The sequence below is a fragment of the Emericellopsis cladophorae genome (genome assembly GCF_022114955.1).
Source record: "Emericellopsis cladophorae strain MUM 19.33 chromosome Unknown NODE_2_length_1295279_cov_118_880017, whole genome shotgun sequence".
In the NCBI taxonomy this organism is placed as follows: Eukaryota; Fungi; Ascomycota; class Sordariomycetes; order Hypocreales; family Bionectriaceae; genus Emericellopsis; species Emericellopsis cladophorae.
In genome coordinates, this window is record NW_026250927.1 from 380272 (window position 1) to 403572 (window position 23301).

The 23301-nt window shown below is 56.1% G+C and overlaps 6 protein-coding genes across 6 annotated transcripts; 4 read left to right on the plus strand and 2 right to left on the minus strand.

Moving 5' to 3' along the window:
• Positions 1-9: 9 nt before the first annotated feature.
• Positions 10-1494, plus strand: J7T54_006860 (Mitochondrial carrier protein LEU5; the record flags this gene model as incomplete). Its single annotated transcript, XM_051508135.1, has 3 exons — positions 10-28; positions 286-482; positions 538-1494. The coding sequence occupies 3 exons, from the start codon at positions 10-12 to the stop codon at positions 1492-1494; spliced, it is 1173 nt and encodes a 390-aa protein (XP_051366074.1).
• A 659-nt stretch (positions 1495-2153) lies between these two features.
• Positions 2154-3432, plus strand: J7T54_006861 (Cell division control protein-like protein; the record flags this gene model as incomplete). Its single annotated transcript, XM_051508147.1, has 2 exons — positions 2154-2708; positions 2785-3432. 2 exons carry the CDS (start codon positions 2154-2156, stop codon positions 3430-3432), a joined length of 1203 nt encoding a protein of 400 aa, XP_051366075.1.
• Positions 3433-11394: 7962 nt separating this feature from the next.
• J7T54_006862 (Developmental regulator-like protein) lies at positions 11395-13614 on the plus strand (the record flags this gene model as incomplete). The annotated part of the gene is made up of 3 exons (XM_051508158.1): positions 11395-12042; positions 12112-13446; positions 13498-13614. 3 exons carry the CDS (start codon positions 11395-11397, stop codon positions 13612-13614), a joined length of 2100 nt encoding a protein of 699 aa, XP_051366076.1.
• Positions 13615-15113: 1499 nt separating this feature from the next.
• On the plus strand, positions 15114-15578 carry J7T54_006863 (Cell wall protein-like protein; the record flags this gene model as incomplete). The annotated part of the gene is made up of 2 exons (XM_051508169.1): positions 15114-15326; positions 15387-15578. 2 exons carry the CDS (start codon positions 15114-15116, stop codon positions 15576-15578), a joined length of 405 nt encoding a protein of 134 aa, XP_051366077.1.
• Positions 15579-15811: 233 nt separating this feature from the next.
• Positions 15812-16534, minus strand: J7T54_006864 (uncharacterized protein; the record flags this gene model as incomplete). The annotated part of the gene is made up of 1 exon (XM_051508180.1): positions 15812-16534. The coding sequence occupies one exon, from the start codon at positions 16532-16534 to the stop codon at positions 15812-15814; it is 723 nt and encodes a 240-aa protein (XP_051366078.1).
• A 542-nt stretch (positions 16535-17076) lies between these two features.
• J7T54_006865 (Saccharolysin-like protein) lies at positions 17077-22104 on the minus strand (the record flags this gene model as incomplete). The annotated part of the gene is made up of 3 exons (XM_051508189.1): positions 17077-17344; positions 17400-19394; positions 19766-22104. 3 exons carry the CDS (start codon positions 22102-22104, stop codon positions 17077-17079), a joined length of 4602 nt encoding a protein of 1533 aa, XP_051366079.1.
• Between the last annotated feature and the right edge of the window lie 1197 nt (positions 22105-23301).

A 23301-nucleotide genomic window follows, 5' to 3' on the forward strand; every position in this document is an offset into this window, starting at 1 on the left:
GTCGCCCGCATGACGTCCAGTACCTTCGGTATGTCAGTAAAGTCCCTGGCCGGCCCGCCGCCAGTCTTGTACAATACCCAATCGTCAATTTCGAGGCCAGTTGCGGATGGCCGACGAAACCCTCGACACATCCCAACTTTCCTTGCCTCAAACACTTTCAGACTTTTTCGTACATTTGGAGCTGCCTGTCCGTTCTGTTGCGCACTACATATCAGGCATGGTAGTCTCATAGCACGACCAAGTCCTCCACTCCCATAGCACGTGGAGAATCACGACACCAGCCAGCCAGCACCTACTCTCTGGTCATGAGCCATGCCTCCTCCATGTCCGAGGTGACAAGGGATGACACAGCTGGGCGACCAGTAGCGACGCCTTCGCAGCAGGCACGACCAGCCAGCGCAGACACCAGCAGCCGGGCAAGCACGCGAACCTGGGACTATGTCTGGAGAACCGGAGTCGCGGGTGGTCTGGCAGGATGTGCGGTAGGTCGATATGATTCCCACGATGCGGTGCGACGAGGCATACTGACCGATACAGGGTAAAACCGTCGTTGCGCCTCTCGATCGCGTCAAGATTCTCTTCCAGGCCAGCAGTCCCCAGTTTGCGAAATACACAGGCTCATGGTTCGGTGTCGCGACTGCTATGAAAGATATATATGGACAAGATGGAAGCCGGGGCCTGTTTCGTGGCCATTCGGCTACTCTACTTCGAATCTTCCCCTACGCCGGCATCAAGTTCCTCGCCTATGAGCAAATTCGATCGATCATCATCCCCTCAAGACATCACGAGACGTCATGGCGACGATTAGTGAGCGGCAGCTTGGCCGGTGTGACTTCAGTCTTTTTCACATATCCCCTCGAAGTCATACGCGTGCGCATGGCGTTTGAGACCAAGCGCGAGGGGCGGTCATCACTGGCATCCACATGTCGCCAGATCTACAACGAGTCCCCGATCAACCACACAACCACGGCGAAACTACCTCATGCGCCGCAGCCGGTCCAGGCCGCCGCGGAGACGATACAAAAGGTGGCGCCCCGCATTGGCATCGGCAACTTCTACCGTGGTTTCTTCCCTACCGTGCTCGGCATGCTCCCCTATGCCGGCATGTCATTCTTGACACACGATACGGTGAGCGACCTCCTGCGTCACCCCTCGATAGCGCAGCAGACGACTCTACCCCGGAAGAAGAACCACCCACAAGACAAACCTGCTGCCTTACGGTCGTGGGCTGAGCTCACCTCGGGAGGAATAGCTGGTATTGTCTCGCAGACGGCATCGTACCCTCTCGAGGTGATCCGTCGACGAATGCAAGTTGGTGGTGCGGTGGGCGATGGGCGCAGGCTTGGGCTTGGCGAGACAGCCCGCATGATATTCAGGGAGAGAGGTGTCAGGGGCTACTTCGTGGGCTTGACGATTGGATACGTCAAGGTGATGCCCATGGCTGCCGTGGCTTTCTATACCTACGAGCGGGCGAAGCTTCTGATGGGTATTTAAAGAGGGCGCGTACGGCTGACAGGTGTATCGGCGTTTGACGGGGAAACATTAGTGTCATCTGAAATCGGTTCGCATAGAGCATGCATGGGAAGAATCGTGTGGATTCTAGAAGGTATATTAAGGCAACAGAACCACAGCACGTCGTTCCAATGATTGAGCCTCCAGGAAGCGACTCTGGAAACGAACTGGAGAGTCTGCTTTGCGAAGCTACAATCGTATATCAGTCGTGATACTCATCTCGTTCTTCAACAAGCTGGAAAGGTCCGCCAGTCCTCAATTATTCGATCATGTCGTTACTCTAGGGTAGGTGAGTCTTGGTAAATGTGAGGCCAGACTCGCATCGCGCTCCAGTGCCATAATCGTGGTGGTCAAATTTCACCACAGACCCGCGTGTAATTTGTTGTGGTTTGCTTCGCTCTGATTGAGGTACGGAACTTGCTGCGAGATGATTGCGGCTAGTCACAATTTGTCAATCGAGCATATTGCATTCAGAAGCCTCGTGCTGTGTGAAGGCGTGAGGCTGTCACGCGCCAGAGCCTGATTGGCTGAAATCGCTGCATGGTAGCTCAATCTTGAGAAAAGCTCCAACCTCGTCCATCTCCAACATTGAAGACGCGCGCCTCTGTCCTCACCGCAGTCCTCCCGAGAACGTCGCCATCATGGCTGATTCAGACCCCCTCATTCTGCTCCGCGAAGCGATCAAGACCCAAGGGCCATACCACCCTACAGCGTCCTCAGACCCAGCCTCGCCACGGGTCGAGCTCGCCCAAGCGACGCATCTGGCCTTCCCGACGCGCGGAATCGCCCTGCCCATCGCGACGCCGACGCGTTTCATTTCCAATGACAAGCCCTTTGACCTGCGCTCCATCTACTTTGCGTGGCTGAACCGCGACCAGCTCATCCCTCAGTACAATGCTGAAGCGACAGCGCTCAACGAATCCTTGGGGGACAAGGGCAAAGTCCAGAACCTGGGGTACATTGAGAAGCTAGACCTCATCACATGGCTCGAGGGCGCGGAGAGTGAATACATTGTTCCGCTCGCGGGAGGCGAGGCGGCGGCAGCTGGAGGAGAAGCCGCGACAGCCAAAGCTGGTGCAGCGGCGTCGACGGCCAGAGCTGGCAAAGGGACATTGGACCCAAGGCTGGCCAGTGTGTACAATGGCGAGAGGAAGATGGGTGATCGCAACACCGTCCTGCGGGGGATCAAACCTACGGTATGCTACGATACTATCCTGCCGCAGAGGCTATGCGAGTTTGGTGGAATTGGGCTCGGCTGACACCCAAAACCAGGACTTTTCGCACGTACGCAAGCTCGCCACGCCATTCTTGACAAAGAAGTCGCAGTCTGCGCCCATATCAACCACGGCCAACCCGACCACGTCTGTATCCTCCAAGGTGTCCGGGCGTCGTCCCGACCCCATTATTCTCCTTTCGCCCTCTGCTTCTGCTCTCCTGCGCCTGAACAATATCCGCTCCTTTCTCCAGGACGGAAGGTTCACACCGGCGGACACGGCTGCCTCCACAGCGTCCATGCTCCACGTGCAGCGCAGCATGCCGAGCATCGACCCGAACCGGCCCCTGAGGTTCATCCTCGTGGAGGGACCGGAGCAGTTCAAGCCCGAGTACTGGAACCGCGTCGTGGCCGTCTTCACCACTGGGCAGACATGGCAGTTCAAGAACTACAAATGGAGCAGTCCGAACGAGCTGTTCAAGCACGTGTTGGGCGTGTATGTGGGCTGGCGAGGCGACGCCCCGCCTGATAATGTCAAGGACTGGGGCCACCGTGTCGTCTCGACGGCGGTCGACCGATGGAGGGGCGATGGCCATGACGCATCGCGCTTCAGAGACAAGGAAATCACCGAGCAGATCTGGAAGGCGATCGAAACCGCCATGGTGCACAAGGGGTGGAGGAAGGATGCCGCGCCGTCCTCCATCTGAAACGGGCGACTACTGTACAACATTTGGAGAAATGAGGCCTCGTCGGTTTGGCGAGTCGAATAGCGATGGCGTTAGGATTCGATCGATTCATATACTGCCTACATTGGCGGGATGGAGGGCTGCACGGTAGAGAGTGGTCAAGCATCAACATGTTGCTTTTCGTCCGATGAAGCTCAATACGACACAGCGAGTGTGATGAATGAGCCTGGCCTTTGGTGAACATGATTATTATGACGACGCTTGGGGCTGTAAGCTTGAGCAGGCAGGCATGTACGTATGCACCTTGAGTGTTGTGCCCTGTCACGTTTCGGCCGAGACCTGGGTATCGGCGTCCGTCTCGGGACTTTAAGAGGCTCTTGTTGAAACCAGTCTTGGCGCAACAAGACCCTTCTTTGAAGCGGGCGCCGGGCAGACGACCCCGAGGCAAGGCGAGACGGCAATCTTTCCTCACGCTCACGGCGCTTCTCGGGTTTGACCGAACGCGAGCACGTTCTGGAGTGTCACGAGAACGTGGCAAGCCATGCGTCGGCCCTGCTGTGGACGAGATACACGTTTCCTGAGAATCTCACCGCATGATTATCCCGTGCCACAGCCTGCTGCACGACCATTCGGTGCATTCGAGATGAGAGAATTCCGTTTCCCCCGACGCGCGCTTGTGCTCAGGACATAGGCTCGGGTCGAATGTTTGCCAACAGCGACTGGTGCTCAAAGCCTCAACCTGATTCTCGTGCTTTTCAAAGGGCTCCGCTTGACGGTCCGACGCTAGGCTCTTGCTCTTGCGCGAGGTAAAAGCTTAGCTTCCGTCACGGCGGGCCATGCGGATCTTGTACAAGGGGCTCTGGTCGGACTGTGCGGTCGGCGTTATGCGGGCGAGAATCGTCGCTGCTCGCTCGCCATGGTTACCGTAGATGCTACTTCGTACGGTGTGAAATGTGATCGTGTCGTACGTACTCCGTACAGCGATTGCACTCGGTGTCGCTGCCGTTGCCGTCACATCGTGTCGAGATGAATCGTGACACGGCTGGCGGCCCATGCTCAACTCTCGCGTGGCATTATTCGACAACCTCCAGCGGCTGGTTGGCAGCCGCCGCCAGCCAGCCCGGGGGTAGAGTAGGCGTAAGGCGGCCACATGGGTGACAGCATCCCCAACAGACGCATCTCAGACGCGCAAGCCGCAAGCAGGTCTCACAACCAACAAACTATCGATTTGTCGTCTGGGGGGCGGGATCGCACACCCACCGTGAGTCGCCTGACCGCCCCGCGGACATGGCCACTTTGTACCCACTGGGGCTTACAGATTTCATGCTCGTGGTACGGACCGTACTCCGCACTCCGTAGGTCCAGTACGTACACGTATATACTAAGCCCGCTCGCATAGGGATCTATCTTTGCACAAATCTCACCGCCCAATGAATAATAGCGTCAGTGCCGTTTTTCTGTCGTCCGTGAGACCCTCAGCCTTCAGGAAAGCAGCGACCTTGTCATCGGCGGCGTTCTAGCCCGTCTGTCGGCTGATATATCGTCCGATAGTTGCGATTGCCTGTCGGATGCGGCATTGCCCGTGTCAATGGCTTCCTTGGCTTGCGGGCCATCATCCACTGTGAGGGTTCTGGAATGTTCGTGCGGTTTGAGAATTCATGTCTGCGTCTGCGGGCAAGGAGGATATGCGATCGCGCGTGGCCTTGCTGTTTGATGGTCCATAATTTCCCCTCAACGTTTGTTCTGAGACATAGCAGTGGTAGATCAGCGCGAACATGCACCCGTCCAATGGATCTTCTGGCGCCGTGTGAAGTGTAACAAACAATCCTCCAAGCGCCCGCAACTGTTCATGTGCTCGTTGATCATTGTGAACAAGCCCAGGCATATCCTGGTGCGGCCGTCCAATGGCGGGCTTTTCGGAGTATTAGAACGATATGACAAAGAAAGCTAAGGATGTTGGGGCTGACATGATTCACCATGTCACCGTGTGAATACATGTAAGAAGAGGCTTTTTGGTTTGGTTAATCGGCTGCTGCCATGTGGCACATGGTAGGGGGACGCACTAAAATCGGCAGGCTGGGCCCCCGTCCAGGGAGATTGCATTTTCAGCCTCTCCAATTCTGCGTCAAACCCTCCAAAGGCCTCGGTTGTTTCTCGTCCCCCTGTCGCATAAATCATATTCCACGAACCATGGGTACCGACCTGTCGGTCACTGACTCTTGTTGTGGATTGTGGGTGATCGGCGTCCAATACTCGTACAGTTTAGCAAGGGACACGGAGAGGAGTCTGGTTGGCATGGGTCCATGTCTTTCAATTGTACGGACAGTGGTTGGTGATGCCTCACCAACAGCTGTACTGGTGGCGCTCGGTGACATGGATCGTACTGTGTATACGATACCGCAGCCTTGTTAGTCGCTTGCAACCGTCGTCTCTGTCGTCTCAGATGGCGGTACAGGTAGAGAGGGACGATGCTGACTGCATGAGGTACAGTAGGTGGCTTGTGGCGGTCATCGTAGTGGTGCTGTGCGCACTGTCCTGTCGACAGTACTGTACTGCATCTGCAAGAACATGCAGCGTGTCGAGCGACCCAAGACGCTGGCTCTACGTAGTAGGCACTCACTCGGTCACTCTGCCGTCGAGGGTTGTTGATGTTGACGATAGTGATGGCAATTATTACACGTTTTCAGGGTTCATGCAGTTCTCGAGTCAAGGGATGGAGCTGTTGAAGGTCCCACTGCGCATGCTGGTCATGCCATCTCCTCTTTTCCTTGTGCTCTTCAGCCTCGTCCGGAGGCTTTCCCCTCTCGCCAGGCCGATGAATGTCTGCAGACTGTCTGTCAGCCCCTGAAATCCATCCCTGTAGACGATGAGCACGCGAGGGCTCTGTCTTTTCCACGTGGCTGCGGTCCCACTCACCCTAGGTCAGGCTGTGTTGGTGAGTGCCGCTGGGCTGCTGCTTGAAGCGCTCACCACCCATCGCAGCCTTGCAGGGGTTGGTTTTCATTTAGCGTTGACACACACAGTGCATGTTACTGTGTGCACTGTACTAGTGCTTAGTGACACGCCTCCACCAACTCGCGCCATACCGCCCTTCTGTCGTTCTGTCCATGTGGCTGCGTTACCCTACGGTCGCCTTATTGCGGATATTCGAAGCCGCTTAGGTGCCATACGGCTTGAGTTTGCTTCGTCTCGGGAAAATCTTGTAAAGAATTGAGTGCAGCGTCAGAACAATTAGAATTTTACTCACGTTAGACGCCACAGTGTCGTCAAATACACTCGGTGGCTTGCCGCTCGTAATTCAAGCGAATTGATTAACACTACGGAGTACGTAATTATGATAAAAATGGCCGGCTGCGGTCCAGACACCGTACCTCATATTCCATCCGCCGCCGGCCACGTGGGACTTTCATGAATGCCGCGACCGAAGATTATGCAATTACCGAGGAGAATTGGAGGTGCCTCACAGACATCATCGCAAGGTCTTATCGCTTCTTCTTACGCTGCCAATCGATCTGCAGTGACCGCTCAATCGTGAGATACCCGAATAGATTTCCAGCAGCCATCTATCCAGCTGCGGGCGCTCCAGTCATCGAAGACGCGCGGGAATGCAGTTGGTCAGTTGCGCTACATTCCTCACGACGCGGCAGAGGCAGGCGCCTATGCGCCACGTCGGGGTACGTGCATCTCGCTTGGATACATGTATCCTCCGAGCCGCCCATCAACGCCTATTGTTTGGACGGTCCTCTCCTCCAGAAGATGGTTCCCATCAAAGAAGAGATTGCTTACTAAATAATGAATGAATTACGCGAGTCTGACAAGTATGACGGACGGTTTTGCGTGCTGGTGGGATGCGGGGACGACAGCGTCCCCGGATCATGACAACCAGCCGCCCGCCCTCCTTTTGACGATCTCAGCTGGATGAATCAGCGTCGCAGTCAACGTGCGTCGCGTCATCCCAGGCTGGTTGGCGACAGGCCGCGATGACACCACCGACGCAGACTTGAGAGAGCATGTCGTCTCACGCACGTGCAATATATTAGGCTCACACGGTTCCCGAACAGGCACAGGCAGTCCACACAATCGACAAAAGTGCTGCTCCGGGACGGAGCGGATAAGCGGTGGTCTTGTTAGTCGGCGGTAACGGGACTTGGGGCCGGTCGATCTGGCGGTGCGCACCCGTTGTGGGCTTCAACCTACGTAGGCAGCTGAACTGAACATGCTGTCCAAGGTAACGCTAGCTATTACGGCAAGTAGCAAGTAATAGCCACTGCTCATTGGCAAAATGGCAAGCCGGCCGGCCGAGCATTGTGCTGAATGCTGCCGTGCTGGACGAAGGCATCGCTGCTCGAGGAAGTCAAATGTCGTCCTGCCCTCTCCGAAAACGGGGCGTGTAGGTGGCGTTCAGTGACAGGCTGCACGTCTTTCAGCCAAACGTTGTATTAGACTGGTGAGTTTAACAAGCCCTTCTGCGGGAAGTTGTTTCAGCCTGGGTTTGCAGTATGATCCTGAATACCTGGTTCTCATCCTAGATGCGGTCTGACCAAGAATGCAGTCAAGGCATGGCTGCTTGCCCTCCCCTCCGCCGGTCGCTTCCGTTTCGACAGGCGGCAATATATGGCGGCAGAGCGGAGCATGTCGTGCAGGTCCGTGGTGGATTCGCTGTTGCTGGAGGAGTGGGCTATCCGAGGCATCTCGCGCGTAATGAGACCTGGCGACAGTAAGCATACGGATAGAGCCGTCACGGAGCGATCTGGCTGAGGTGCGTGAAGTACAGTACATGTAATATCAATTGATAAGTTAGAGGTGTGCGAAGCTGCACTGACACTCAATCTGCAGCAGATGCCATCATGCCTGCGGCATTCGCACTTGTTGGAACAGCGACGTCCAGCTTGGCATTGGCTGGGCCTGCGGCTTCGGCTAGGCGCTTGTCCCGATTCGCCAACCCCGTCCGGCGACCCTGCAATGCAATACATGTACATGCGTCTAAATCATTAAGCACGCTCTGCCCGACTCAATTCTGCGCCACAACCCCCAAGGTCAATCAAACGCCAATTGAGGGTCGGCATGGCTGCTGATTTCTCCTGAAAACCGCGTGATTCATTAAATCAATCACGGCAAGCGGACTGCTTGTTGATGCTCCGTGGATATCAGTATGCATATAGCGAGTCCAGTCGTCCAGCGCTACATGTACTACATACGGAGGCACGCATTGCGGCGCTAACAGCTGCCGACAGATGGCGCCGTCCAGGACGGTGTGTTGCAAGTTGGGTCTCGCAGCCGATTGCTTATATCCGTGGCACGTACACGTATATGACGGCTGATCCTCTGCATCAATCTACACATCCGGTATCAAGCTATATGTATCATGCATGGACCGTGAGCCATGACTGGGCGACCTTGACATCCCAACTCGACTGTGATTTGGCTGTGTCTCCCAGAACGGCGAGATTGAATACAAAGTTTTGTTGGCGCCCTTGGAACCTGCAAGGCTAAACTCAATGGGAACACCCTAATAACCTCGCACTGGACCTAACAAAGAGTTGCTGATTAATAATTCCATGAAGAGAGCCATGCGGTAGAGCAAAGTTCCAGAACAGGCACGGCCGCACGCTTATTGGGACCGGCTCGTCAGAAAGTAAAAAAGTTTCGTTATCGGTGATCCCTATTTGCTGATGACTTTAGCTCACGGGAGCCGGCGTCCTGTTGTAGACATTTGAGGCGATGCGTACCTCACATGTTATGCCTAGCTGGCCGATGGCACAAATGCCGGGGCAGAGTGCGTTCGTAGAATCAACGACAGCGTTGATCAGGTCAATTATTCTGTCCGTAACGAATGCCAGCATTGGTTGGATTGTACAGTACACTCGGAAACGGTCTTGATTGATGTGCGTTCACCGCCAACGTCGCTGCGCGCCTGGGACGCACCAAGGCGAGGAGAGGAGGGCGTGCAGTCCATGGCGGTCCACCAAAGCGACAGGGATCAGGGATGGATGCACATGGCTGCGTGGCCGCAACGTGATGTCGGCGGTCGGAGGCGGCGGAGGTGCAGAGAAAAACTTGGGTGGTCAGTGGTCTGCCTGTCTGGTGGGTGGGTGCGTTTGCGTGCGTGCGTGCGTGCCCTGCTGAAAAGCCACGCGCCGATCTGTGCTGGACGCCGAGAGCGGGACGGGGCTGAACTGGACTCTTTAATGGCGGCATTTCGCTGGTGCGGTCGGCTGTCCCGTGCTCTGCAGGATCTTTTGTCACCCGTCTCCTCTGCCGGTGGATCAACACTTCAGTGTTCACGAGGAGATTGTTGACGATCAAAGTCAAGCAGACGCCTCGCAAGGTGGAATCCGAAAATCTGCTTGTTTCAACGCTGATTCCCTGGCCCGTCAGGTCCAGTCTGCTGGGATCGCGCACCGCCATGCCTGCCTGGTCTCTCTGTGACCAACCGTCAGCCATGCCCATTTACGGTGCTATGTGCAAGCCACGGAAGGGTGCTGCAATCGCTGCTGGCGACAGCCGACCTCTATCAAGAGTCCTACGTACGTAGGAACTCTGGTATCGGGGTGCATGACCCCAAGTTTGGCTGAGGGGCAGCGCTCGCCAGCAAGTTTGAGGGACACCCTCATCAATCATCAATGTGACGACTATGGGGCAGAACCAGATCCCGCCCTTGACAGCCGACCACTTGCTGAGACCTGACCTACGTGACCGACCTCGTCCCTCCACTCTGATGCGATTTCACGTGCAGATGGTGCACCGTGCAGTCGCATCTAACAGCACTAGAGGTCTAGTGCCCAAGTAAGTTACAGTAGCTTTAGTATGTGTACCAAGTAGGTACGTACTTGTAGACCGCCTTCTTCAAGAATTCGACAAGCAATGATATTCCCGCCAGTGCCTGATACAATATTCCTCTACTCGTTGTTAGAGCGGAGCAGGGCCATGATGTTTGAGCCAACATTTGCTTGATGGTTATTTATAGGGTATTCGGATTGGTCAATCTGCAGGGACAAACAGCCAAAGAGAGTCGTCGGTCATGTCGCAGATGCCAGACGCTGCCACGTGGATGTTGGGCCTTTGCGGCTTTTGCCAGACCGCGAGAATCGTTGGCGCCCCGCTAATCAGTCAAAAAGACCCGACCAGCATGACTGGGCGGACATTTCGAGGTCTTCAATCCGTAATAATTATCAATTGTTGCCCCTCCCGCCGTTGACAGCTCGCCCTGTGGAGGGGCTTTGTACTGGAGACATGATAAAGGGACCAGTCCGGAGGGGTGGTAATAATTGTGGGTGTATTGACACTGTACAATGCATGCATCGACCCACATTCTCACCGCACCCCCTCCAGGTCCTGCAGCGCGTGTGCAGTGCCTGAAAAGTGCGGACGGCTCCAGCGACTGATGAGGCACTGGAGTGGACTGTCCGGAATGGACAGTGTTCTGTAGAGTGCTAGGTAATTAAGACGAATCAACCTAGTAATCGTGAAGAGATGCATTCGAGATATGTCGTAGGTATCTTGCCTTGGAGCCGGCTGATCCCCTTTCCTCCTCTGTGTCTGTCCCGCTGCCCTTTCTGCTCCTTGCAAACTCATCCGAGCGAGCGCTGTCCATGTTCAGCACCAGCAACAACAAATCCTTTTACGTGACCGCCGTTGCCTACTTTTTTTTTTACCTTAGCTTGGGACTGGAGTTTGTCTGGTTTGTCTCCAGTCGGTCCCGTCCGTTGTCCACGCCTCCAGTCGTCCAGTTCCATCGTCCCCAAACCAAGGGAACCCACCCACACTAAAACACACGCCTATTCTCATTCTTCGGGGCTCACTCCTCAGCTCTCAAATCTCATCCATCCTCCTGGCTGGCTTGTCTGCCTGACCTTACTTTCCAGTCCCCCGTCCATCATCCTGGACCTGTTTGCTACCTAAACCTTCTCCAGCCCTCCGCCAGCCAGTCCAGTCCGATCCCCCAAAAGCGAATAGGCCCCCTACTAGCCTCTTCCCACCTAGATGGCCGCTGTTTCGCGACCTTCGATACCTGATTCACTGACGTTGGAACTGGACTTCTCTTCTTCTTCCTCCTCCCCCCCCTCTTCTTCCACCCAGCCTCATCATCATCATCAACCTCACACCACGGCGGCCACTGCTGCAAGTACGCAATCCCAGCCTCAACCCTCTCAAGACGGACAGCAGCTTGAGGACGGCGACAACTCCACCTCAGCGCCTCCACCAACTCAATTCTTGCGGCATTCCAGCTCGCCGTCCCTCTCTTCTGGCAGGACACCCCAGCGCTCCCCCAGCGGCATCTTTTCCTTCGCCGCCGCCGCTTTTGACAAGACAACTGTCCGACCCCGCCACTCGCTCGCCCGGCTCTCTTTCACGCCTGGCCACCTCCCAAGCTCAGAGCCCACGAGCCCGGCGAGAAAGTCCATCTTTCGGATCCCGTCGAATCAATCGCTCGCGCACGGTCCCATTGCTGAAGGCAAGACCCAGACTCCCGCCGCCGGCACGGACTCGCAGCAACTCCTGTCCCAGCCCTACTCCGAGACAGACCCCAACACGCCACCACCCGTCAAGGTCTCCCCACGCGACAGCAAGATGCACCAGACGTCTTCGCGCTTACTGCGCATGACGGACGATGAGCGTCCATTTACAAAGGTAAAGACCGTCCCTGCTGGGCAGAGTGGTGTTCTGCTTTTTCTTGTGCCCCGCCGCTGACAAGCCCAGGACTTCAAGGACCTCTTCTCGACCCTCATCGTCAGCCTCTTGCCGCTCTCCTCGCACCGTGTCCGCCTGTCCAAGGTGGACTACACGTTCTTGTCAGAGGATGCTATCAACAACCTCGGCTCGCTCAAATTCTCCCAGTCCAACCGCATGCCAGACCCCAAAGACCCGTCGCGAATTGTGACCACTACGACCACCACCACCTTTAGCATGGCCAAGGACATGGCGCGGTCCATCTGCCAGCGCTTCCTCGAAGCTCGCTTCATTGAGAGCGCTGACGGCAAGTACCAGCAGGTGTACAACATGAAGGGCTCCGTGTGGCAGTTGACCCCCAAGGGCGTCACGGTACTGGACAGGTTCTGCTCAAAGAACGGCATCCAGCAAAAGCAGGTGGCCGAGCTCACGGCCCTGCACTCGACGCAGCTCGTGATACTCGAGCGTGACCTGCAGACGGACAAGCTCATGCATGACCGCAGCACCATCGAGGTCATCTTTCGCCGCTTCGCTGGCGCCGAGGGACGCAATGTCAAGCCCAGCGTCAACGCCGCCGATTCCGAGTCGCTGCATGACTATCGGGATGGCCTCACGGGCGTCAAGATGGCGGCCGAGCGCAAGATCAACGGCAAGACATACCGCGAGACCCTGACGGGTAAGGCTGCGTCAGACTGGCTCATGGACTGCTCGACCATTGTCGACCGCCGGGAGACCATGGAGATTGCGACGCTGTTTGTCGAGTACGACCTCATGGAGCCCGTCGCGCAGGATCGCAACTTTATGTCGCAAAATGCGGGGAGCAACATGTTCCAACCGACGAAATACGCCATCTACCAGATCACCCAGCGTGGCAAGGACGTGATTGCCGGCCACAACCGGGGCCGCCAGTCAGAAAGCGAGGGCGGCGGTAGCTCTTCTCGCAACGCCATCACAAGGGACTCCAACACGCAGCGACTGGACAAGATCCTGGCGGATCCTGCCCTGCGTCTGCTCTTCCGCGAGAACCTGCGGGAGACGCACTGCGAGGAGAACCTGTCCTTCTACAAGGACGTTGACGAATTCGTCCGGTCGTGCAAGGCTGCCATCAGGCTCGCGCAGAAGAACCCCTCGGCCACATCGCTCGACAGCGTCAAGGAGATTATGGCTCAGGCCTACGGCATCTACAATGCTTTCTTGGCGCCCGGTTCGCCCTGCGAGCTCAACATTGATCACCAGTTGAGGAACAACCTGGCCACCCGGATGACCAAGGCGGTCGGGCAGGACGTCGCCATGGTCGACACGCTGCAAGAGGTCACCTCCCTCTTTGAGGATGCGCAGAACGCCGTCTTCAAGCTAATGGCTAGCGTAAGTGGAACCAATGAGTTTCTTTCGTTATAGGAACTAACCCGATTATAGGATTCGGTGCCCAAGTTCCTTCGCAGCCCCAAATACGAACAGCAATTACGCAACAACGAATTCGATAATTTAGGCCGCGGCCCAGAGCGCAGCCAGAGTCGGTCAAACCGAAAGTAATCGGCCGACCCGACGAGAATTCGTCGCGGGCCGCTTCCCCTTGATCGTTGGCTGCGATGGTTTCCCTCGTGGCCTAGCGGACACCAAAGAAGTGCAATGTTGGCGCTGACTTGGGCGCACTGTACAGTCAGTCAGACGTCCGCGCTGGCTGCAGCTGTACCTGGGCTGTTGGCGAGCGACCCAGCTTCGAGGAGTATGTCGCTCGCTCCCGGCCCGCCTTGGGAGTCGCCTGAACTGGCGACATTGTATTGGCAGAGCCAGGCCTAGGCAGGGCTCCAGTCCTGGAACAAGCAAGCCAGTCAGCCCTGTGGCGCCAGATGATTCCACGAACGACTCGACTGCCGCCCTCCATCGACTGCCGGCACTCACGTATCGTGCACGCGTATAGACTCTTCTCACACCCATGTCGCATATCGCATATGCATCAGTGGCGTTTTGTCGATTTTTTTTATTTTTTATTATTATTTCTTTTCTGATTCCTTTTGTTTTCCCATTCACTCTTCGTTTCATGGCCAGCCTGGCTTTTGTATCTGCGATCGCATTGGCTCTCTGGCTGCGACCACGAGAGGCGTATCTGTCGTGATGCTGCTTGGATTGGTGCTGACGGTTCGCGATCGTCAAAGCACCCTTTGGCGGAATTTTGTTTGTGCACCGGAGAGGCAGAGGAAACGAAATACGAAAGGCGTTTGAGAAACGGCATAGAACGATGCGCTCTGGACAGGGCCATTGTCATCGACACGGATTTTCCCGAGAATAATTGTTTTTGCCCGAGCGGCTCGACTTGTAGAATGGCTCGCCTGCGGAAGAAGCTGTCGGAAGATGGGGGACCCCTTATGACCAGCATTGAGCTGCCGGGAGCACAGCCGCGGCTGGTGAGACATGGTCAGTCAGGCCAGGTTGGATGGATGGATGAACCGTGTGCGGGAAAGCTTGTCGTGGATATACATTACATGTACGTACATAGAGCGAACTATGCAGAGAGAGGGCGAGGACGGGCCCCCCATTCAATACAACCAACCCAGGTCCCAATGAATGATCCTATTCCAGAATCGCATGCATTCAGCTGGGAATGTGGGACCGTCGTTAACGCGGTGTTGCATAATTGTCGAGATGGGAATTGCCTGTGGACTGGCATGCCTCGTAATCTGCCGTGCTGCGAGCTGGAATGGCGACGCGAGAGCCTCGATACCGTCTCGGCCCACAGCGAATGCCAACGCCATGTTGTTGTCTTGCCTGGACGGATCTACGGGTCGTTATTGTTGACCTTGTTGTGTCGAGTACGCGACAAGAGCTCTCTCGATGAAGACATAAAAGGACGTCTGGTGAACCGGTCCAGGTCGGTTCTCTTCTTGCCTCCTCAGCACACACAGCCCATCATCCACTCGCTAAGCAACCGTCTTTCACTCACTCCAGTCACTCTTTTTCTGGCCACTCTATCAAGTTCTTTTTTTCGGATATTACTCAATCGAACCATCCTCCCAACCAACCAAAACTTCAACATGTTCTCCAAGACTGCCCTCTTCACCCTGGCCGCTGCCGCCACCGCCGTCTCAGCCGCCCACAACGGCACCGTCGTGACCACCACAAAGGTCGTCGACGTGTACACCACCTACTGCCCCGAGCCCACCATCTTCGAGCTCGGCGACAAGAAGTACACCGTCACCGAGGCTACCACCCTCACCATCACCGACTGCCCCTGCACCATTGTCGAGGTAAGACTCTGAAACCCCCCCCAGAAGGCATGTAACGAACCACGCTGACAACATCCATAGCCCTGCTACACGTGCGAGGTCCAGCCCACCGCCACCATCCCGCAACCGCCCGGCAAGCCCACCGTGATCACCAAGCCCGTTGTCCCCGTCGTCACCACTGACGGCCCTGCCGAGCCTACCCTCGTGGCTGGTGCTGAGCAGGTTGGCGTTGCCGCCATGGCTGGTCTCGCCGCTCTTGGTCTCTTCCTGTAAGGGCACGCCGATGATGAGGAGCACACAGTTGTGGAGAGCAACAGCATATCTTATTTTCGTTTTCATGGTTTTCTTGTTGGTGAGGGGGGGAGGGGGTTTATAGTCCAGATGGGCAGCGAGAAAATCCAAAATGATTGAAATTTCCGAAATCGTTGTCTTTGTTCCTTGGTAGTGATTGTTGAGCACCGTCCCTTCTCAGCTCGCATCGGGATGACAGTGGCCTATTCTTCGTATCATTGCCGATGCATGGGGCTTCGCGGCGCAGGCTCGCTCCCCGGGGCCTCGGCAAGCGCAATCGGAGTTCCATGCAGTTCTCCCACCGACCCTCGATGATGATGCTGATGATGATACTGCTGTTGTTGCTGCCCTGCCCTCGTTGACACAAAAGCGCCGCCGTTCTGCGGGCCCACCAGGTCTCCCTCGCGGGTCTCGCGATCGGCCTTGTTGGCTAGGGCCTCGACGAGGTGCGCGTGGGCCTTCTTCATCGTCTTGCGCACAAAGGCAGCCATGAGGACGTTGCAGGTAAAGTCCACCTCCTCGCGGAGGTAGAGGCCCTCGGCGGGGATGCCCATGCCAATCTCGTGCCGCTCGGGCTCCTCGCCGGGCTCGTTGCCCCCGACGCTCCACTTGTCGCGAATCTCGAGCCCAAAGCCGGCGTAGCAGTGCGTCTGGAGACCCCAGGCCATGTCGTGGAAGCAGCACGTGTATGTCGTCAGGCCGGACAGCGCCGTCACGCCGGGAATGTACTCGATCCTGTCGGTGATGGAGTGCCACTCGCAGTGCGCCTCCTCGGGCGGTGCGTGGTCGGGCGGCGGGATGACATTGTGCTTGACGACCAGCGGGTTGAGGTCGATCATCTGCCCATGGTCGTGAAGGAACGCCACGGCCTGCTGGCGGTTGATGGAAGGTGGCAGTGGCGTTATGCTCGTGAAGGTGGTGCGCTTCTGCATCGTCATGCTGCTGCAGGGTTGCTCATGAGCGTTCACTGTGGGCAAGGCACGGACGAAATGAGAGAAGAGTGAGTGAGTGAGTGAGTGAGCGAGGTCAGTTGCGTTTGAGGGGACGGATGGGAGAGCGAGATGTATCAAGGTCTGTCGACGCTATGGCCGAAAACAAACCAGGATGCCGCATTGGCGTCAAATCCTACCAAGCTCAGCTAATTGTGATGCCAGCACTAAGGCGGCAGTGCCGTCCTGTCCGTCTTGTCTCATCTCGACCCCGTGACCGCACACAAGGCCATGGGCTGTTTCAGCACGCGTACGTACCATAGGGGCAGTCGAATGCCTCAATTCCCGGATACTTGTCCAAGTCGTTCGTTGTCTGGCATTGTGCATACTCATGAGTAGATAGTGCAAGACAGGGTAGGGAGACGTCGTCCATCGATCAGCGGCGTCGACAAGCCCAAGGTCTAGGGTAGTTCATATATTGGCGCATAACTTATTCACTAGGCCTTTTGAACCCAGCCTCGTGCTAATATCTATTTAAAGAATGCCAACCCTTACGCCAAGCCCAGCTCGCGATAGAAGGGTTCTGTACTGGGAGCCCGACCCAGGAACTCTGTCAGGAACTCCATCTCGTCCTGGGCACCGCCCTTCTCCAGCACGACCTTGCGGTACCGACGACCTTGCTCCTTGTCCATGGGATTCGCCTTGAAATGCGTGTGGAACATGTCGGTAGAGAATACCTCGGACCAGAGATAGCCGTAGTAACCAGCGTCGTAGCCACCGATGAAGTGGCCGATGTTGGCATGGCGATTACCCCAGTTACTGCAGTCGTTAGTGTGATTCTAGCGCAGGTTCAGCGTACACGAGGAAGACTTACTATCCCTTGCCAATGTCCTCTGGACCCTTGATGCCCGAAATGTCGTGACGGAGCTGGTTCCATAGTCTGCCAGCGTCCATCTTTTTGATAGCCTCGTGCGACTCGGGGCTGTGAATTGTCATGTCAAAGGTGCCAATCAGCACCTGCGCCAGGTTCGACGTGGCCGAGTTGAGGTTCTTTGTCGCAATGAGCTTCGACACCAGGTCGTCGGGGATCGTCTCGCCAGACTCCCAGTGGCGCGACAGCGACTTGAGCACGGACGGTGTCCAGCACCAGTTCTCCAGCATCTGGGAGGGTGCCTCGACAAAGTCACCCACCACGCTCGTGCCGTGGAAGTAGCTGTACTGGGTGCGGCCAACAAGGTCGTGGATACCGTGGCCCAGCTCGTGGAAGAGCGTCACCACCTCATTATGCTTGAGCAAAGAGGGCTTTTTGCCCGATGGTTTGCTAAAGTTGCAGACCAACGCGGTCGCAGGGTAATTGCGCGATCCGTCCGTGCGAACGTAGCCAGGCTCCAGGTTGAAGTTGGCGTTGTGAGAGTACTTGCCCTCGCGGGGGTGCAGGTCGATGTAGAGGTAGCCAACAAATTCACCGCCATCGGCCTCGTCGTTCCAGACAGAGTACAGGCGGACCTCGTCGTGCCAAACAATGTCCTCGGCCTTGCCCGTCTTGCTGATTTGTTTGCGGTCTTCTCCCGTGACCTCGACAAAGAGCAGACCAAAGATCTCTTCAAAGATCTTGAGCATACCGTTAAAGGTTGATTCGACTGGGAAGTACTGTGAGATCTTGATCTCGTCGACATTGTACTCCTTCTCCTTCATGATGCGAGAGTAGAAGGATGTGTCCCACATGTAGAAGTTGCCGTCAAACTCCTCCCCACGTTCGGCGTAGTCCTTCTTCTTGTACTCGAGCAGAGCAGCGGCATCCTTCTTGCCACCCTCGGCCAGTCTGGTCCTGAGATCGCCCAAGAACTCATTGACCTTGGCCGGCGACTTGGCCATCTTCTCCTCAATGTTCACGCTCGCGTGATTTGGGTACCCGAGCAAGCGGGCAGCTTCATCGCGCAGCTCGAGGATCTCTTGGAAGAGCGGCACGTTGTGGTTGGCCTTGTTGGCATCTTCGATTACGTAGCGCGACCTCGTCTCCGCGTTCTTGGCGTACTTGACAACAGGGAAGAAGTGAGTGTATTTGAAGGTCAACTTGACCTTGCCCTCATTCTCGCCCGTGCCTTTCTCGAGATCGGCAATGTTGATGTCGTCCTCTGGTACACCATCCAGCTCTTCAGGAGTGAACCAGATAGCACTCTTGTCCTCGTTCAGGTTCTTCTGGCACTGGATGCAGAGCTGCGCCAGGCGCTTCTGCACTTCCTTGAAACGGTCCCTCTTGGGGCCGTCGGGAATCAGCAGTCCATTGCGGACGTACCTCTTACGCTCCTTCTCCAGCACGCGCAGGGACTCGTTGTCCAGCTTCTCAGACTCGCGCTGGTTGAAGGCCGCCTCGACAACGTCAAAGACGTCCTGGCGCATCTTGCACTCGATATCAAAGTCGCTCGTAATGTCGTCCGCCTTGGTCGACGCATCGCGCAGCTTCGCATCGGGGCTGGTGTGCTGGTAGAAGTTGAGGACTCGACGGAGGACAGCCGAACCGTCGTCGTCCACGAGAATGGGGCCAATGGTGTTCTTGAAGGTGGCATTCTCAGGCTTGACCTTTGCTACAATGTCGTCAAGGTCCTTCTTGTACTCAGCATTCAGTCGCTCGGTCTCGCTGATGATGGACTCGGCCGTGTGAGTGAAGAGTGGTGGCGCCTGCGGCGGCTGCTTGAACTTGGCGCTGGCCATGGTACTTGTCGTGACAGAGCGAATGGGCAGAAACGACTGGAAAGTGGGTGGTCTGAAGTGATTGACGACAGAGGACAGACGGGGAAAGGCGCGTGAAGCCAGGGTGACGGCGAGGAGGAGGACGAGGAGGGTGAGGAGATGGAGGAGGCGGCGGGGACTGCACGTAACACGCGCCAGGGTCGATGATGCTTGGTGCGATGGTGGCTGCGAAGGCGGGGTCAGTTGTGCGAGGAAGACAGAAACCAATGGACGGCAGCAGTGTTTCAAAAGGTGGATGATGCGAGGACACGAAGATGCTGTCCTTGGGGAAAGGCGACGCTGCTTGCAGCTGCAGGCGCGGGTGGATCATGATGCACGACTCGACTCGGAGGAGCTCTGGCGGTGACGCGGGCCCCACCCGCCCCAGCTTCAGGGTCCAGGACCAGACTCAGTCTCTCTGAGGCCCAGCATGATCATCAATTCATCCATGTCTTTCTATGTGTCCACCTTCCAGAAGTATAGTAGCAGCCAGCCTGTCTGAGCACCTACAGCTCCTTGCACCACTTGGCCAGCACATTGCTCAGCTTCACACCGAGGGGTATCTCCTCCAACGCTACATCAACCTTCCACATCCGCCCCTCTAGGCTTCCATGTGCCATGCCCTTGCCTCCGTTGATTCCAGAAGGGACGAGCAAGCCCAGGCTGATCAGTCTCTCCCACGCAATGCCCGCGACACCACGGCTCCACACGCGGACACCGCCTCCCACCGCCAGCATTCCCGACGAAGCAGACTGGATGCGCTGCCGGCCCACGAGTGAAGTGTATTCGTCATAGGCCATTGCAAAGTTGACCGTGTCTGTATGAGCAACAATGTCCAGACGGGCCGCAGCGATAAGCAAGCCTAGATCAAGGTCCGACAAAGCCGGAAGCAGATTTAATTTCGACTCGGGCGAGCTCAGGGATGTCAGTTGCGAGGCGATGGACGGGATCTCGAGGTTTAGATTCGTCGTCGACAGTGATGCCAAAGGGAGCACCCATTCGTTGCAGAAAGCTGACGGCGACTTGTTCGTGTAGTAGTGATATTGCAGCAACTCCTGGAAGGCGTGGAGCTTGTACATGCCTTCGATCTTCGCGTTCCAGTACTGGTGGAATTGCGCATATCCATCTAGGTCCACGTCAAGGCCCTCCTTGCTCGCATCCTTCTCCTCGATAAGCAATCCCTGCTTGCACACCTGCCAGTATGCTGGCAATGACCGAGGCATGGTGAGGTAGACGTAGCGGTGGCTGAAGCGACTCTTGACTCTCTTCTCGAGCATCTCAACCACATTAAGCCGTGTTGTGCAACCCAATACTGCGATGGGCGCCTTTCGAGACTGTGCTACGTCGAAAAGGTTGTATAGTAGCGTCTGTCGGGGATGCGCTGCGAACATGTCGAACTCGTCAATGACAAAAATGATGGACTGGGATGTGACGCCCTCGTCGGTGCCTAGAATCTCTGACGGATGAGAAAGCAGGGCTAGAAGCGACGCCATGGTATCGGCGTAGTTTGTCCTGTTCATCAGGTCATCTTCCACATCCATCTCCTTCCCCAACTGACGCCAGATCTCCTTCAATGCGAGCTTGTCGTCAGTGTGTATAAAGCCGTTTAGTCGTACCACGTGAAAGTCGCTACTGTGCTCCTCGTGGATGTCGTCAATTACATTCTCCAACATGGTCGTCTTGCCGCTGCCTCTGGCGCCGATGAGCAGCATGGAGTTGCCCTCACCAGCTACCACGGTCTGCTCGATCATCTGGTGGCATTTCTCGCGTACCTCGTGCAGCCCAAACATTTCGATCCTCCGTTGACCCAGGCACCGGTCCAGGAGAACGCGCTGCAATGACCGCACATGTTGCTCCAGATTCGGGATATCTGGCAGTTCAACTGGAGCTGTGGGCACTGGTGCCACCGTGGCTTTCAATGCCCATGGGGCACTTGCTTTTGGTGTAGTGTTGATAGCATCTTCTTGCGAACAACTTCTACACAGCCAGTCGCCCTCGGGTATCTCCTCAACACCGCAACAGAGCTGGTGGACAGCATAGTCACAATTATCGCAGAGAATGATCTCGTTCGGTGGTTTCGATTGTGGCTTGCGGCACACGCCGCAGACGATATCAGCCGCCGGTTCAGCTTCATGCTGGGGTTTAGTGGACGCCGGCGTCCCTTTGCTTGGTAGATCCGCGAAAAACAGCTCTGTGCCAATTTGCTTATCAAATTTAACGCTTTTGGGCGTCACTACCCGATTCTTCGAAGGTGTCAGAATCCCTCGGGGCGTGGCGGAAGCTGCTGTTGGACCCCAGAGTCGCTTCCCCGTGCTCTTAGACGGCGTCCCAAAATTCTCAGTCGCCGATAGCACATCTTCGTTATCGTCGTCGCCTTCTTCCACTCTTTTTATCGGGATTGGCGTTTTCCTCGGCCTCCCCACTGGTCTCTTTGTGGGCGTTGCCTTTGTGGGTGTTGCCTTCGTGGGCGAGGCTTTCGCTGGTGACTTGGCTGGCGGTTTCGCTGGCGATTTGACTGGCGAGGAGCCCTTTTCAGTTGAGAACTTTGGCTGTCCCTTGATCGGTTCCGTTACGGGCTTGCCAGTCCTGAAATTGAGTGGTGGTCGGCGAGGTTTGTCGCCCACTGGTTTCCCTGTCTTGAAGTCGAGTGGCGGTCGGCGATGCTTGGCTGGGGACGGCACGGAGGCATTGCTGGGAGCGGGAGAACCTGCTTGTGACGCATTGGAATCGTTTGGCGCAGACGTGAACTCTTCTAGCTTCCGCTTCTTTGCTGAAACGGTGGTCTTGGAAGGAGAGTCAACAGGCTGCGAACCGCTAGGGCTCACAGCTTCGTTGCTGGAAATCGTCATCGATCGGGCTTCGGCGAAAATCGCATTGGGGACTTGAATCTGATTCTCAGGCGTCTTCTTCGGGCGATCGTTGAAATGTAGCGCGTGATTGTATAGATTGGAAGCTGGCGCTCAGTAACAGGTAATTTCTTAGATAAAGACGCGTCGAGCGAGGTCAGGCGCGCTCGGGGTACAGATCGCTAGGGTCGTGTCTTGACTACCCTACACGATAGGCTTCTTTGTTCGCCATTCGGCCAAGCGGCCGTGCTTAGGTTATCTCGACGTTTGTATCCAAAAAACGGCAGATATGAATATTGTAGACAATATCAATACCAATAATGCCAGACCTCTCAGTCACTTTGTTTGCCTACTGTCTGCACCGGTCATGGAGATGCCATGTCTCAACGCGCTGTCACGTGATGCCTTTATCGTGCTGTGCAGCTGACTGAGATCATGGGGGCTGCAAAAGGCAGCCTAGGCCTGTCAAAAAGTTGCCCAAACAAACATTATCCTCTTGAGTCGACACACACAGCATGCATTGATTTGAGACGAGCCAGCGTTTGCAACACAGTTTCATGGCAAGGACCCAAGATCCAGTCACAGTGCATTGCCCTAGCGGATACTGCCGACGCGCCTCGACAACGTATCGTCTGCATGAGATTAAGCGCCGGGCGTCGGCCAAGTCCACACGACACACGTAGACTCAGCAACGTCGCCAACCAGTCTATTGTTAGCTTACAGTCTAGAATCACCTTGGCGGGGAATCCGCCAACAGCCAAGATGCGTCGCACCGCGTGGCCGAGTCATGCCAGCCTCTGGACCGACCCTTAATCTGTCTGCCATCGTGTACTACGTAGGCCGTCGACGAGCAGTATGCAGGCACATGGGTTGATTCCCTGGCTAACCTATGCGATGAAGACCGAAACGAAGGCCACCCCGCGTGCTCAGACGCAGATCAAACGCGGGTGTGGCGAAACAAGCTCAAAGATCCATGCAACACTGCACGCTTTGTTCCGGAATGCCTTCGAGGTAGCTGGCCTGGCTTTGCATTTTAAGGGTTGCACTAGGCCTGCCTTGTTTCTGGGTAATGATTTGTGTCAGTTTGACTGGGCATTGCGCAAGGATGGCATGCTGAACCTTACTGGCGGCTTTGCAAAGTTACTTGTTTCATCATTCCCATAATGTCTAGGTTCTACCATGTCATCCCTGGATCTCTCC